This window comes from Mobula birostris, chromosome 19 (genome assembly GCF_030028105.1).
Source record: "Mobula birostris isolate sMobBir1 chromosome 19, sMobBir1.hap1, whole genome shotgun sequence".
In the NCBI taxonomy this organism is placed as follows: domain Eukaryota; kingdom Metazoa; phylum Chordata; class Chondrichthyes; order Myliobatiformes; family Myliobatidae; genus Mobula; species Mobula birostris.
The window spans coordinates 53,169,133-53,184,734 of NC_092388.1; the positions used below are offsets into that span (position 1 = coordinate 53,169,133).

At 40.2% G+C, this 15,602-nt stretch overlaps 1 protein-coding gene across 1 annotated transcript in view; it reads right to left on the reverse strand.

The window, feature by feature from the left end:
- Positions 1 to 4,348: 4,348 nt before the first annotated feature.
- The window catches only part of LOC140212607 (partitioning defective 6 homolog gamma-like), a 40,154-nt gene continuing 28,900 nt past the window's right edge, over positions 4,349 to 15,602 (reverse strand). The window contains exon 3 of the mRNA XM_072283612.1: positions 4,349 to 7,386. Coding sequence (XP_072139713.1) covers positions 6,536 to 7,386 — 851 coding nt within the window. The 3' untranslated portion in view covers positions 4,349 to 6,535. The remainder of the gene's footprint in view (positions 7,387 to 15,602) is intronic.

Below are 15,602 nucleotides of genomic sequence, written 5' to 3' on the forward strand. Positions count from 1 at the left end.
ACGACCGACCAGGTGTGAGTCACGGTGGCAGGGCCTCTGGCACTGAGGCTGACCCAGTGGTGCAGGAGGGTGGGACGGAGAAGAGGAGAGCTGTCGTCATTGGAGACTCTATAGTCAGGGGAGCAGACAGGAGTTTGTGTGGACGTGAGAAGGACACCCGCATGGTTTGTTGCCTCCTGGATGCCAGGGTCTGGTATGTCTCTGACCGGGTGCACGATATCCTGGTACAAGAGGGAAAGCAACCAGAAGTTGTGATACATATAGGGACCAACGACACAGGCAGGAAGAGGGATGAGGTCCTGAAGTGTGAGTTTTGGGAACTAGGCAGAAGGCTGAAGAACAGGACCTCAAGGGTGGCTTTCTCAGGATTGCTGCCAGTGCTACATGACAGTGATGGTAAGAATTGGAGGAGATGGCAGTTGAATGTGTGGCAGGGTTTTAGATTTTTGGATCATTGGGATCTCTTCTGGGGAAGGTGGGACCTGTACAGATTGGATGGGTTGCACCTGAATTCGAGGGGGAGCAATATCCTTGCAGGTAGGTTTGCTAGCATGGTTCGGGAGGGTTTAAACTAATTTGCAAGGGGGATGGGACCCAGAGCGATACAGCAGTGAAAGAAATGCATGGAGTAAAGCCAGATCTAACATATAGAGAGGCTTTGAGGAAAGAGAAGTAGAATAAACTGTGTAAAGACGGTAAGGTAGAAGGGCTGAAGTGTGTGTATCTCAATGCAAGAAGCATCAGGAACAAAGGTGATGAACTGAGAGCTTGGATACATACATGGAATTATGATGTAGTGGCCATTACAGAGACTTGGCTGGCACCAGGGCAGGAATGGATTCTCAATATTCCTGGATTTCAGTGCTTTAAGAAGGATAGAGAGGGCGGAAAACGGGGAGGAGGGGTGGCATTACTGGTCAGGGATACTATTACAGCTACAGAAAGGGTGGGTAATGTAGCAGGATCCTCTTTTGAGTCAGTATGGGTAGCAGTCAGGAACAGGAAGGGAGCAGTTACTCTACTGGGGGTATTCTATAGGCCCCCTGGTAGCAGCAGAGATACAGAGGAGCAGATTGGGAGGCAGATTTTGGAAGGGTGCAAAAATAACAGGGTTGTTATCATGGGTGACTTTAACTTCCCTAATATTGATTGGCACCTGATTAGTTCCAAGGGTTTAGATGGGGCAGATTTTGTTAAGTGTGTCCAGGACCGATTCCTGTCACGGTATGTGGACAGGCCGACCAGGGGAATGCCATACTAGATCTAGTACTTGGTAATGAACTGGGTCAGGTCACAGATCTCTCAGTGGGTGAGCATCTGGGGGACAGTGATCACCGCTCCCTGGCCTTTAGCATTATCGTGGAAAAGGATAGAATCAGAGAGGACAGGAAAATTTTTAATTGGGGAAGGGCAAATTATGAGGCTATAAGGCTAGAACTGGTGGGTGGAACTGGGGTGATGTTTTTGCAGGGAAATGTACTATGGACATGTGGTCGATGTTTAGAGATCTCTTGCAGGATGTTAGGGATAAATTTGTCCCGGTGAGGAAGATAAAGAATGGTAGGGTGAAGGAACCATGAGTGACAAGTGAGGTGGAAAATCTAGTCAGGTGGAAGAAGGCAGCATACATGAGGTTTAGGAAGCAAGGATCAGATGGGTCCTATTGAGGAATATAGGGAAGCAAGAAAGCTTAAGAAGGGGCTGAGAAGAGCAAGAAGAGGGCATGAGAAGGCCTTGGCAAGTAGGGTAAAGGAAAACCCCAAGGCATTCTTCAATTATGTGAAGAAAAAAAGGATGACAGGAGTGAAGGTAGGACCGATTACAGATAAAGGTGGGAAGATGTGCCTGGAGGCTGTGGAAGTGAGCGAGGTCCTCAATGAATACTTCTCTTCAGTATTCACCAATGAGAGGGAACTTCATGATGGTGAGGACAATATGAGTGAGGTTGATGCTCTGGAGCATGTTAATATTAAGGGAGAAGAGGTGTTGGAGTTGTTAAAATACATTAGGACAGATAAGTCCCCAGGGTCTGACGGAATATTCCCCTGGCTGCTCCACGAGACGAGGGAAGAGATTGCTGAGCCTCTGGCTAGGATCTTTATGGCCTTATTGTCCACTGGAATGGTACCGGAGGACTGGAGGGAAGTGAATGTTGTCCCCTTGTTCAAAAAGGTTAGTAGGGATAGTCCGGGTAATTATAGACCAGTGAGCCTTACAACTGTGGTGAGAAAGCTGTTGGAAAAGTTTCTTAGAGATAGGATCTATGGGCATTTAGAGAATCATGGTCTGATCAGGGACAGTCAGCATGGCTTTGTGAAGGGCAGATCGTGTCGAACAAGCCTGATAGCGTTCTTTAAGGAGGTGACCAGGCATATAGATGAGGGTAGTGCAGTGGATGTGATCTATATGGATTTTAGTAAGGCATTTGACAAGGTTCCACATGGTAGGCTTATTCAGAAAGTCAGAAGGCATGGGATCCAGGGAAGTTTGGCCAGGTGGATTCAGAATTGGCTTGCCTGCAGAAGCCTGAGGGTGGTGGTGGAGGGAGTACATTCAGATTGGAGGATTGTGACTAGTGGTGTCCTACAAGGTTCTGTTCTGGGACCTCTAATTTTCGTGATTTTTATTAACGACCTGAATGTGGGGGTAGAATGGTGGGTTGGCAAGTTTGCAGACGGCACAAAGGTTGGTGGTGTTGTAGATAGTGTAGAGGATTGTCAAAGATTGCAGAGAGACATTGATAGGATGCAGAAGTGGGAGATGGAGTTCAACCTGGAGAAGTGTGAGGTGGTACACTTTGGAAGGACAAACTCCAAGGCAGAGTACAAAGTAAATGGCAGGATACTTGGTAGTGTGGAGGAGCAGAGGGATCTGGGGGTACATGTCCACAGATCCCTGGTAGTTGCCTCACAGGTGGATAGGGTAGCTAAGAAAGCTTATGGGGTGTTAGCTTTCATAAGTTGAGGGGTAGAGTTTAAGATTTGCGATGTAATAATGCAGCTCTATAAAACTCTGGTTAGGCCACACTTGGAGTACTGTGTCCAGTTCTGGTCGCCTCACTATAGGAAGGATGTGGAAGTATTGGAAAGGGTACAGAGATTTACCAGAATGCTGCCTGGTTTAGAGAGTATGCATTATGATCAGAGATTAAGGGAGCTCGGGCTGTACTCTTTGGAGAGAAGGAGGGTGAGAGGAGACATGATAGAGGTGTACAAGATAATAAGAGGAATAAATAGAGTGGATAGCCAGCGCCTCTTCCCCGGGGCACCACTGCTCAATACAAGAGGACATGGCTTTAAGGTAAGGGGTGGAAAGTTCAAGGGGGATGTTAGAGGAAGGTTTTTTTTACACAGAGAGTGGTTGGTGCGTGGAATGCACTGCCTGAGTCAGTGATGGAGGCAGACACACTAGTGAAATTTAAGAGACTACTAGACAGGTATATGGAGGAATTTAAGGTGGGGGTGTATATGGGAGGCAGGGTTTGAGGGTTGGCACAACATTGTGGGCCAAAGGGCCTGCACTGTGTTGTACTATTCTATGCTCTATAGACTCTTAATTAGTCAGGGCATTAAGTACTACGGGGAGAAGGCATGAAATTGGGGCTGAGAGGGAAATGGATCAGACATGATGAAATGGTGGAGCAGACTTGATGGGCCAAGTGGCCTAATTCTGCCCCTATATCTTATTTGAAAGTTATGGTTTTCTAAGCATTTTTTATGGACAAAGAGCCTTTTATGGAAAGCTGTAGATTTCAAGAAATCAGTCTCCATTTCATTACTGAATTTGTTCTAATATTGTAATGTTGGTCTTTGGGTTTTTATTGCCCATGAGAAATAATTACTCTGTATAAAAGCTATCAAATCCTTTCACTATTTGAAATAATTTGAACAAATAATTTTCAGTTGCTGCATATAATGTCATTAATGCCATGCTGTATCAATTTAATTCTTAAAATCACTGGAGTCTTTTGAAGAGTCAGATTATGCATTACAAAACCAACGGATGTATCTTTTATTGCAGTTTTCTGGAATAAAGGCTGATACTTTATTAGCTTTCAACTTCTGGCCATTAATTTTGAATGAGTGGAGCACTTAGAATTTCAAGTTCCTAGTTCCTCTCCATTTTAAAAGTAATTCATCTTCCTTGGGTCCAAAGTGGATCAGATTCATTTGCCATTATTTTCCCACATTTAATTTACTTCCCTTTAAAAATTCCTCCACCTGCTCTTTGCTGTCTTACTAATATGGCACCTCAAAACTTGTATTGACAACTCTCCAGTCATTAATAATTTAAATGAACAAAATGGTGAAAGTTGATACTCCAAACCACAGTAGTGTCACATAGCCGCCAGGGGTTTAAGATTTATTCTCAACATCTCCAAATTCTAACTGGTTTCCAGAAATTGAAGATATCTCAGATTCTGTTACAAGAAGTACTTAAACAGGAATGGGGGATAGGTGATAACGAAGATCAATATAAATAGCTTCACTGCACAACCTAGTGGTGTATCACACAGATCCTGCTTGGCCAGGACCCAGAAAGACAAGGGAATCCATGCAATATGGGCACATGTATATCAGTCCAGTTTTGAATATACCTTCCAACATACATCTACAAATACTCGAACATTTGGAACTCAAAAATAAAGACATTTCTCCTCATTTTATACCAAGGGCCAATCCTTTATCCTAGAACTGTGCTGTCTTGACTTATAAATGTTCCAACCAGAATAAACAATCTCTTTAGATCCATGCTGCCATTTCTCAGAATTCTAAGAAGTTCACCTTCCGCGTTCTAAATTTCATGCTGGGCTCCACATACTCATGTTACAAGATTGTCAATCAGGGAAACAGGAGAAATTAACAAAAGAAACAACTGGGAATTTGATGATGCAAATCAACAGGAAAAGACAAATAAGAAAGGATAATAATAGATATATTTGTAAGTACATAAACAGCAGCAACATGAAAGCAGTCAGAAGGAAAGTAAAATGACAAGCTATTCTGGAAGTACTTAGATAGTACTTAAATAGTGATTCGCAGTCGGACATCAGAAGATAGCAAAAGAATGGTCAAATGCATTTGCTGAATGGATCCATACAGGTATCTTTGAAAAATAAATACATGCACATGGGTAGAAACATGAATGTCATGCACAGTCATGGAATAAAGACCAAAAAAAAAATTGGGTTTCACTGTAGAAGTCATTGCAAATTGTTAACCAGTGGTGCAAAAAGGTTCCTGAGAACACAGGAGGCTGCTCTAGCCCATCAAGTCTTAGACAATTCATAGTCCCAACTTAAGTGCTTCAAACTACAGATCACTTTCATTTAAAAGGTCAGCCTAAAGCTGATGAAATCATTGGGAATTATCCACAGTTATCCAGTACATTATTGCAAGCTGATTTTTTGTTTTTTTTTGCAGAATATAATGGTACTTCAGTGAACTATTTATTAATCCACCATTCACTGTATCACTGTACTATCACCAAAGGACCAATTACAACTTGCAATGAAGGTAAGGTACTGAAAACTATCCTTAAAGAATTAAAAGAAATTAAATATAATGTTAAATATAAAGGAATTAATCAATGACAATAATTTTCCAGTATAAAGTACAACACAGGTTTCCACATATTGTATTAGATGCATTGACAACCACTGCAGATACAAAAATAGATACCCCAAATAAGAGTACATTTTACATATAAAACTTGAAATGCATACACTATAAGATACTATAAAATAATATAGTCAAATTTAAGAAACTCAGATGACAACTGCACTTTGGTCAAGCCTTGTTTATATCACCTTAAGCTCCAGATCATTCTTTGGTGTCCATTATTTTCTAAAGACTACTAACTGTCACTATCTCCTATTTGCTGATAGAGAAGTTATTATTTTCAGCTCTAAAAAGTTTTGGTAAAGACACATTGCAGAGGTACTTAACATTTACTGTGATTAATCTCCAAACATATTCAACATTAAAACTTAGAAATGAAAATACAGAACGTGAATGCTGAACAGGGCATTTTATGCTGATATATACTTAACTACAGTGGGCAATTCCAAATGTTATTACTGACCACTGCTTCAAATTATTTTAAGGGCTTCTATATTGTACTGATGTATGGATTAATAGCTGTAATGCCCAGAATCACATTTGAGGAATCTAAGGTGATGTAAAAATTATTGCTACAAACCTCTGCTCATACCCAGCAAGTGGTACTATACAACAATCACTTCTGCTCAAAGGACAGCTCAATTATTTATTTAGTTTAAAATCATTTGGTAATGTGCTTTTCAAGTAAAAGTATATTGACTAAAAACCTCAAATTTAAAATAATTTATGACTCTGTGACCTATTTATCACCAGGATTTTCTTTCAAACATTGAAGGAATTCATGAAAAAACTTGACATACCAAATTCCAATAAAAATAGAAAATATTCCAAAAAATTCCAGAAATTAAAAACAATGAACTGTAACTAAACTCATTATTCTCTGCTGGTACTCCACATCAATCTGAATCAAACTTTCAAAGTGTTATGACCGTTCCATCCTCTTCAATGCCTCCTCTGCTGAGAGCTAGACTATGCCTTGCCTCAGCTTTGATTGCAGTTAGTGTTTTAAATATATTTCCTTTGTTGTCTTTAATGGAATCATTGAAAGTCAGTTCCTTCTGCAGTCTCTGACTAAGATTACCAATGTTTGTTTGAGAAGTGAAGGATGAAGGCAGTAACTTAAATGGAATGTTCTGGGAGTCACCAGCTCCCTCAATAATGATGTCAGCTTCTTCATCACTTTCATCTTCAGGATTGTAATTCTGCATAATATGAGCAGAGGATAGACTATGGTGACTGGTTGCACTGTCATTTGAATGGCCAGAGCTACCAGACATACGACTGCTGCGAATGACATTGTTCCTCTGGTTCACTGGTTTTACTGTGATGATTAGGTTGTGACTGTTGGCAATCATCATGTCTGTAACTTGATCAAGAGTTTTTCCCATCACCTCAATCCCATTTACCTCTAGGACTTCATCATTAACAGCAAGGAGCCCTGTACTTTCAGCTAAGCCACCAGGTACAAGCCTTGAGATGAAGATACCTGGAACTTTTTCTAGCCCATGTGCAGTTACTCTCACACTAGTGCCATCACGAATATAGAATCCCAAGGGTTTTTCACACCCATGTTTGTACAATCGGACTCTTCTATGAGTTTCAGGCAGAATATCCACATCAATAATAGAAGAAACAGGTCTGAAGTCTTGAGGTATACTAATATTGAGGTGAACACGCTTTCGAAGTGTATCAGTTCGGAGACCTCCCAAAGGTTTCTTCTTTCTTGTCAATGAATCAGTGCCAAAGAGATCATAATCTACCTCATCTGAAAAAGTCAAAAGCAGTTTTTCTGAAAAGGTTCTTTCTTAAAATTTAAAAAAATATCAACTTTATAGGTACTAAATACACAAACCTGATATTCCAGATACTCTAAATATATTTCAAGTCAAACTGGTTGTGATGTAGACATTTCAAAAATGGAAAATGATTAAACATCACTTAGAATTTACAATAATATAAATTAGATAAGGAAAGCATTAATAAAAATGTTTAATTCCTAATGTCATAACTAATTGATGCTTTATAGTCAAAATGTCATAATGTAATTTAAAAATATTGAACTCACTCAAGGTCCACCTTTTTTAGTTTTAACTTTTTACATTAACAAATATAAAGATCCAAAACTTCTTTGGTCGAGGAACTATCACAGACAGATAGGGCCCATAAGAGAGCTTTCAGTGCATTAGCCTTCATAAATCAGAGCACTGAGTACATGATTTGGGAGGCTATGTTGAAGTTGTACATTGGTGAGGCCAAATTTTGAAGTATCGTGTGCAGTTTTTGTCACCTACTTAGAGGGAAAGAAATCAATAACCCTGGAAGAGTGCAGAGGAAATTTACAAGGATGTCACCTGGACCTGAGTTATAGGGAAAGGATGAATAGGTTAGGACGTCTTTCCCTGGAGGGTGGGAGAAAGAGGGGAGATCTTACAGAGGTATCCAAAATTATGAGCGGTTTAGGTACAGTAAATACATAAAGGCTTCCCCCCAATATTTAAGCGGAACCTGAGGGAGAACTTCTTCACTCAGATGTTTTGAGTGTGGAACAAGCTGCCAGTGGAAGTTATGGATGCAGGTTCAATTGCAGCATTTAAGAGTACATGGCCAAGAGAGTTGTGGAGGGCTATGGTCTGGGTGTGGGTAGATAGGACTAGACAGAAAAACAGGTCAGGCACAGACTAGATGGCCAAAATGCTGTAGTGCTCTATGACTCTATGTGTTCAGAAAGGAAAAAAAATCAAGTACAGTTTCAGCAATCTTTGCTGAAGAAATTACATCATACTTAAACGATATCCCTCGCAATAATTAAAACTATTAATTTAGTTTCAGTTCTGTTATCAGTGATGAAGTTTACACAGCAGGAATGTTATTCTTTAATCACAATTGTGACCAGCTTGGAAATAGAGTAAGTCCTACTATGATGACAAAATGGTAATGACAGGTTAACAATTAAAAATAAATTAATAAAGATAAAAATCAAAACGTTAAACCTGAACACTTGGAACAATATTTCTTTAATAGATACAAGTTAATAATTTACTCAGTTCAATACTTTTAATTACTTGAAAGTCATCATTTAATCATATGCAGATACAGAATTAGACATTCACTTCTCTCTGGCAGGTAATGAATGTCGGGGAAGGTGAGCAGAGGTGGGGGAATGAAGTAAGAAGCTGCGAGGTGATAAAATGGAAGAAATAAAGGGCTGACTGTAGAATCTAACAGAAGACAGCTTACCATTGAAGAAAGGAAGCAGGGGGACTGGGTGAGGAGAAGTGATGAGAGGTTAGCCAGAATGGAGAAGGGAAGGATATAAAGGGGCAATAATTAATGGAAGTTAGAGAAATTGATTGATGCTCATGCCATCAAGTTGGAGGCTACCCAGACATACCTCTAACCTCTAACTTAGAGGAGTGTTGCACCTCTAACGTGAGTACAGCCTCGTTATGGCAGTAGAGGAGACCATGGAGAGACATGTCTGAATGGAAATGAGAAGCCAAACTGAAGTCAGTAGCTATCAGGAGATCCTGTCTTCTGCAGCGCACACAGAGCAAAGCTGCTCACGAAACAGTCCTCCAATCTACTTTGGGTCTCACTGATGTAGAGGAAACTGCACTAGATACAACAATGACTCTGACAGACTAAGAGTTTAAGTGTTGCTTCTCTTGGAAAGACTGTTTGAGACCCTGAATGATGCTGAGTGAGGTGGCTTTGGAGCAGGTGTAGCACTTGTCACACTTGCAGGGATAGGTGAAATCTCAAGGTAGAATAAAGCAAAATATACATACTATGATAATAAACTTGCTTTGATCTTGTCATAAAGAATGACACGCGAGAAGTGGAGACTCGTGGTGTGGTAGGCAAGGACAAGGGGAATCCTATCCCTGTTATGGTTGCTGGAGGATTCCGTGATGGAAGAAGTGTTGGAAATGAAGGAGATATGGGTGAGGGCAGTTGAACTTCCTATTGAAGATAGCACTGCTGAGGACAGGTGACAACTTTCTGGCGGTTCATAAATAAGACATATAATTAAGTGCTTTATTATTAACACTTTCTTAAAAATTATGGTAAATGATCACAGTAAACAATGAAGAGGCAAGCGAAGGCAGGGCATGCTCAAGGAGAAATTGACGCAATTTTGGAACCTGCCCACCTAAACTGAGAGCAAAGTTTGATCAATCAAGGAGTAGGGCCAATTTGGAAAAGTTGAATACAGGCCAAATGGTGCTGGAGGGGTCCAGGCCCAGAGTATATCAAGGAGACAGGGCCTGGGTCCTAGTAGGAGGAATGATCCAATGTTTGGATGATTTAAACGCTGGGAAAAGGCAGGGTGTCAGGACCAGAAGTGAGGATAGGGGCAGTTCTGCTCACTGCTCCATGACATTTACTCCACTCTTTGCTGCACTAAGGATGAGCTGTGGGCCTGCTTCAGGCTTTGTGTCTGAGGACTCACTCACTTTTGTCCTAAATACTATTTGCTTGCATGATTTGCTACCCCCACCCCCCACACATTGGATGCTTGTCAGTCTTTTTTTTTAATGGGCTCTTTCAGGGTTTCCTGTTTTGTGGCTGCCTGTAAAGAGATGAATCTCAAGGTTGTATAATGTATACATACTTCGATAATAAATGTACTCTGAACTTTGACGGTGGTGGTAAATTCCTGTTCTTTGAAAAACGAGAACGTCTCAGTTGTTCAAGAATGGAAAGCCACATTCAAGAACAGATGCGACGGAGACAGCAGAAATGGGAGAAGAGTACAGCAATTTTACAAGTGAGAGTGGGAAGAGGTATAATCAAGATAACTATGAGAGTCCATAGGTTTGTAAAAGATGTTAGTAGGTAGTTTGTCTCTGAATTTAAGGGCCAGGTAGAAGTTGGAGACAAAGCTGAAGTTGATGAGCTCCACACAGGTACACAAAACATCACCAATGCAGTCATCAATGCGTCTGTGAGCAAGTTGGAAAGGCTTGGAATATGGACTGTTCCAGGTAGCTGATGAGACAGCAGGCATAAGTGGGGCCTGACTTGCAGAGTTTCTCTAGCGTGTTGGTTTAAGATTTCCAGCATCTACAGAATCTCTTGTTTCTCTCATTTCAGCTATAGCTTTTTTGCCAACCAGTTTTAGCCTGTCTTCTCTGGTTCTCAATCCTCTCATCAATGGAAACTATCCTTCATCAAGACCCATTGTTTTAAGCAATAAACACTGATGCGCTTGCTATTTATTCAAAAAGTGAAACATCACAATAAAATACTTTGGATGGAATTGTGTACGTAAATACTGCAATCACAACATCTGCTATAGAAGGAATTTGAAAATGTACAAACCCCATTTCCAGAAAAGTTGGGATATTTTCCAAAATGCAATAAAAACAAAAATCTGTGATATGTTAATTCATGTGAACCTTTATTTAACTGACAAAAGTACAAAGAAAAGATTTTCAATAGTTTTACTGACCAACCTAATTGTATTTTGTAAATATACACAAATTTAGAATTTGATGGCTACAACACACTCAACAAAAGTTGGGACAGAGTTAAAATAAGATTAAAAAGTGCACAGAATATTCAAGTAACACCAGTTTGGAAGACTCCACATTAAGCAGGCTAATTGGCAGCAGGTGAGGTATCATGACCGGGTATAAAAGTAGCATCCATCAAAGGCTCAGTCTTTGCAAGCAAGGATGGGTCGTGGCTCACCCCTCTGTGCCAAAATTCATGAGAGAATTGTTAGTCAGTTCAAAAGGATCATTTCTCAACGCAAGATTGCAGAAAATTTAGGTCTTTCAACATCTACAGTACATAATATTGTGAAGATTCTGAGAATTCAGAGACATCCCAGTGTGTAAAGGGTAAGGTCGGAAACCACTGTTGATCTTCGAGCCCTCAGGCAGCACTGCCTAAGAAACCGTCATGCGACTGTGACAATTATAGCTACCTGGGTTCGGGAGTACTTCAGAAAATCATTGTCACCAACACAGTCTGTCGCTGCATCCAGAAATGCAACTTGAAACTGGATTACGCAAGGAGGAAGCCATACATCAACTCTATGTAGAAACGCCGGCGAGTCCTCTGGGCCCGAGCTCATCTCAGATGGACTGAAAGACTGTGGAACCGTGCGCTGTGGTCAGATGAGTCCACATTTCATCTAGTTTTCGGAAAAAACAGGCATCGAGTTCTCCGTGCCAAAGATGAAAACGACCATCCAGATTGTTATCAGTGAAAGGTGCAAAAGCCAGCATCTGTGATGGTATGGGGGTACATCAGTGCCCACGGCATGGGTGAGTTGCATGTATGTGAAGGTACCATTGACTCTGAGGCATATATTAGGATTTTAGAGAGACATATGTTGCCATCAAGGCGACGTCTCTTCCCAGGACGTCCATGCTTGTTTCAGCAGGACAATGCCAGACCACATTCTGCACGGGCTACAACAGCGTGGCTTTGACCTGTTGCCAGTCCAGATCTATCTCCTATTGAAAATGTATGGTGCATCATGAAGAGGAGAATCAGACAACGGAGACCACGGACTGTTGAGCAGCTGAAGTCTTATATCAAGCAAGAATGGACAAAATTTTCAATTGCAAATCTACTGCAATTCCTCAGTTCCAAGATGATTAAAAAGTGTTATTAAAAGGAAAGCTGATGTAACACAATGGTAAACATGCCTCTGTCCCAACTTTTGTTGAGTGTGTTGCAGCCATCAAATTCTAAATTTGTGTATATTTACAAAATACAATTAAGTTGATCAGTAAAACTATTGAAAATCTTTTCTTTGTACTTTTGTCAGTTAAATAAAGGTTCACGTGAATTAACATATCACAGATTTTTGTTTTTATTGCATTTTGTAAAATATCCCAACTTTTCTGGAAATGGTGTTTGTAGTTATGGCTGTGACAAAGCTCAATTTTGTGAGAATAATTATTGTACTTAACTCCTGTATATGATTTTGAGTTATATTTTCTGGAGCTCTAATAAACCAATACCAGAGAAAGTTGCAGTTTCACTCTAGTCAAAAGGTCTGTGGACTTAAGTTCATAATTTAGGCTGATACTATTCTGAGGGAGAATTTATTTCCTGAGGTGGCATTTGTTAAACATTGGCTAACTCAGAATTTCAACATACAAGTTGCCATGGGCATCTTGAGCTCTTTAGCACCATCTGTCTTCACTGGTGTTTCAATGTGGTTTATATTAAAGATCCTTTGAGGAAAAGAAAAGCATTCTTTTGGTATGCTGGCTAACTTCACATGCTAACAGTTATCAAAACATAGAAGCCAGCATTAAAAGTGAAAATTAATAATGGATTGAAGTTAAGTGATAAAAATGCAAGTTGTCCTTTTAAAATTAGCTATGTGTTTTCGAGTTGAATATGTATTATGTGTCATAGAAAGATGCACATCACTTGGACATTGGGATACCAGGAAATAAGGAAGAGGATTAGGACAAATGGAATTTCTCCAGAGAAGATGAAACACCTGATGGGCTGAATGGCCTTTTATTGCATTGTTATAAGTACTAGAAAATATAGCAATGAACACGAGTTTTGCCTATTATGGTTAATTGAAATTCCAAGAATTTAGTTCTGCACTTCAAATAATTAAATGATACAATGGGAGATAATCTGATATGATAAACATAGAAACATAGAAAATAGGTACAGGAGTAGGCCATTCGGTCCTTCGAGCCTGCATCGCCATTCAGTATGATCATGGCTGATCATCCAACTCAGAAACCTGTACCAGCCTTCCCTCCATACCCCGATCCCTTTAGCCACAAGGGCCGTATCTAACTCCCTCTTAAATATAGCCAATGAACTGGCCTCAACTGTTTCCTGTGGCAGAAAATTCCACAGATTCATCACTCTCTGTGTGAAGAAGTTTTTCCTAATCTCGGTCCTAAAAGGCTTCCCCTTTATCCTCAAACTGTGACCCCTTGTTCTGGAACCATTAACTGAATACTCATAATACACACATAAGGCTGCATGAAACATTTATAGTTCAAGAAAAAAATAGCGTATCAGAAAAAAAACAGCTGCAGCGTTTCAAGTTCACATCCAAACAGGTCAAAACTATATTTTCCAGCACACTCTTCTCCAAAACACTTTATAATTCAAATCTAAACTTGTAAGCATATTTTAATTCAGGAACCACAACCAAGATAAATACTGTCCCAACTTCAAGCAGGATCAGATATCTAGTTGAAGTTGCCTCAGCTTGGGACTCTGAAGTAAATTATGGAGAGGCTAATAAATGTCCCAGCTAAACTCATAACAGGACATAATAGGGGTGGTGGTAGGATCTTGGGATCTGTAACACAAACCTTTCTGATTCACATGGCTCAATTCCATCCGAGACAGAGAACTTGCATAATAAATGGGATTTATCAAAGCAAAAATTAAGTTTAAATAGGACGTTACAAGAATTTCACACAATCTAGACACATATGTGGGCAACTCTACTGAAATATTAATAAACACTTCCGTTACCAAATGCTAGAGTCGAGAGTGAACTGCTACCAGTTGAATCCCACCTGACTTCAGGATTCGTTCAGAAATCATTAACAGTTTACAAGTGTTCAATTGGAGTACCATATTAAAACAATGGGGAACGATACATATCCTTCCCAACTTGAAGGCAGAGTACAAGTTTAATGGCAGGATTCTTAGCAGAGTGGAGGAACAGAGGGATCTTGGGGTTCATATTAACAGATACCGCAAATTTGCCTTGCAAGTTCTGTTCTAGTTGTCTCATTATTGGAAGGACATGAAAGCTTTAATTAGTGGGAAGACTGAAGATTGGGGAGCTTTTAAAACCCTATAGAGAGCAACGAATAGAATCATTAGGAGGGAAAAGATGAAATATGAAAGCTAACTAGCAAACAATATCAAAATGGATATAGGACCGCTAGAAAATGAGGCCAAATAATAATGGGGGCCAAGGAGATGACAGATGAACTAAATGAGTATTTTGCATCAGTCTTCACTGTGGAAGACACTAACAGTATGTCAGATGTTGAAGGGTGTAAGGGAAGAGAAGTGAAAGCAAATACTATTACAAGGGAAAAGGTGCTCAAAAAGCTGAAAGACTAAGGGGTACATAAATCACCCGGACCAGATGAATTGCACCCTAGCGTTCTGAAAGAGGTAGCAGTAGAGATTGTGAAGGCTTTAGTAATGATCTTTCAAAAACCATTGGACTCTGTAATGGTGCCAGAGGACTCAAAAATTTCAGATGTCACTTCACTCTTCAAGAGAAGAGGAAGGCAGCAGGAAGTAAATTATAGACCAGTTAGCCTGACTTCAGTGGTTGGGAAGATGCTAGAGTCAATTGTTAAGGGTGAGCTTATGGAGTACTTGGTGACATAGAACAAGATAGGACAAAGTCAACATAGTTTCCTTATGGGAAAATTTTGCCTGACAAACCTGTTGAAATTCTTTGAGGAGATTACACATAGGATAAAGGGGATGCAGTGTATGTTGTATATTTAGGCTTTCAGAAGGCCTTTGACAAGGTGTCACACATGAGGCTGCTTACCAAGTTAAGAGCCCATGGTATTACAGGAAAGTTACTAACATGGTTAGAGCATTGGCTGATTGGTACACGGCAGTATGTGGGAATAAAAGGATCCTTTTCTGGTTGGCTGCCAGTGAGTAGTGGTGTTGCACAGGGGTAGGTGTTGGGACCGCTTCTTTTTATGCGTATATAAATGATTTAGATGATGGAATAGGTGACTTTGTTGTCTAGTTTGCAGATGATATGAAGATTGGTGGAGGGGCAGGTAGTGTTGAGGAAACAGGTAGGCTGCAGGACAAGATATATTAGGAGAACGGGAAAAAGAGTGGCAAATGAAATATAACACTGAAAAATGCATGGTCATCCACTTTGGTAGTAGAAATAAATGTGCAGAACATTTCCTAAACAGGAAGAAAATCCAAAAATCTGAGATGCAAAGGGACTTGGAGGTTCTTGTACAGAACAACCTA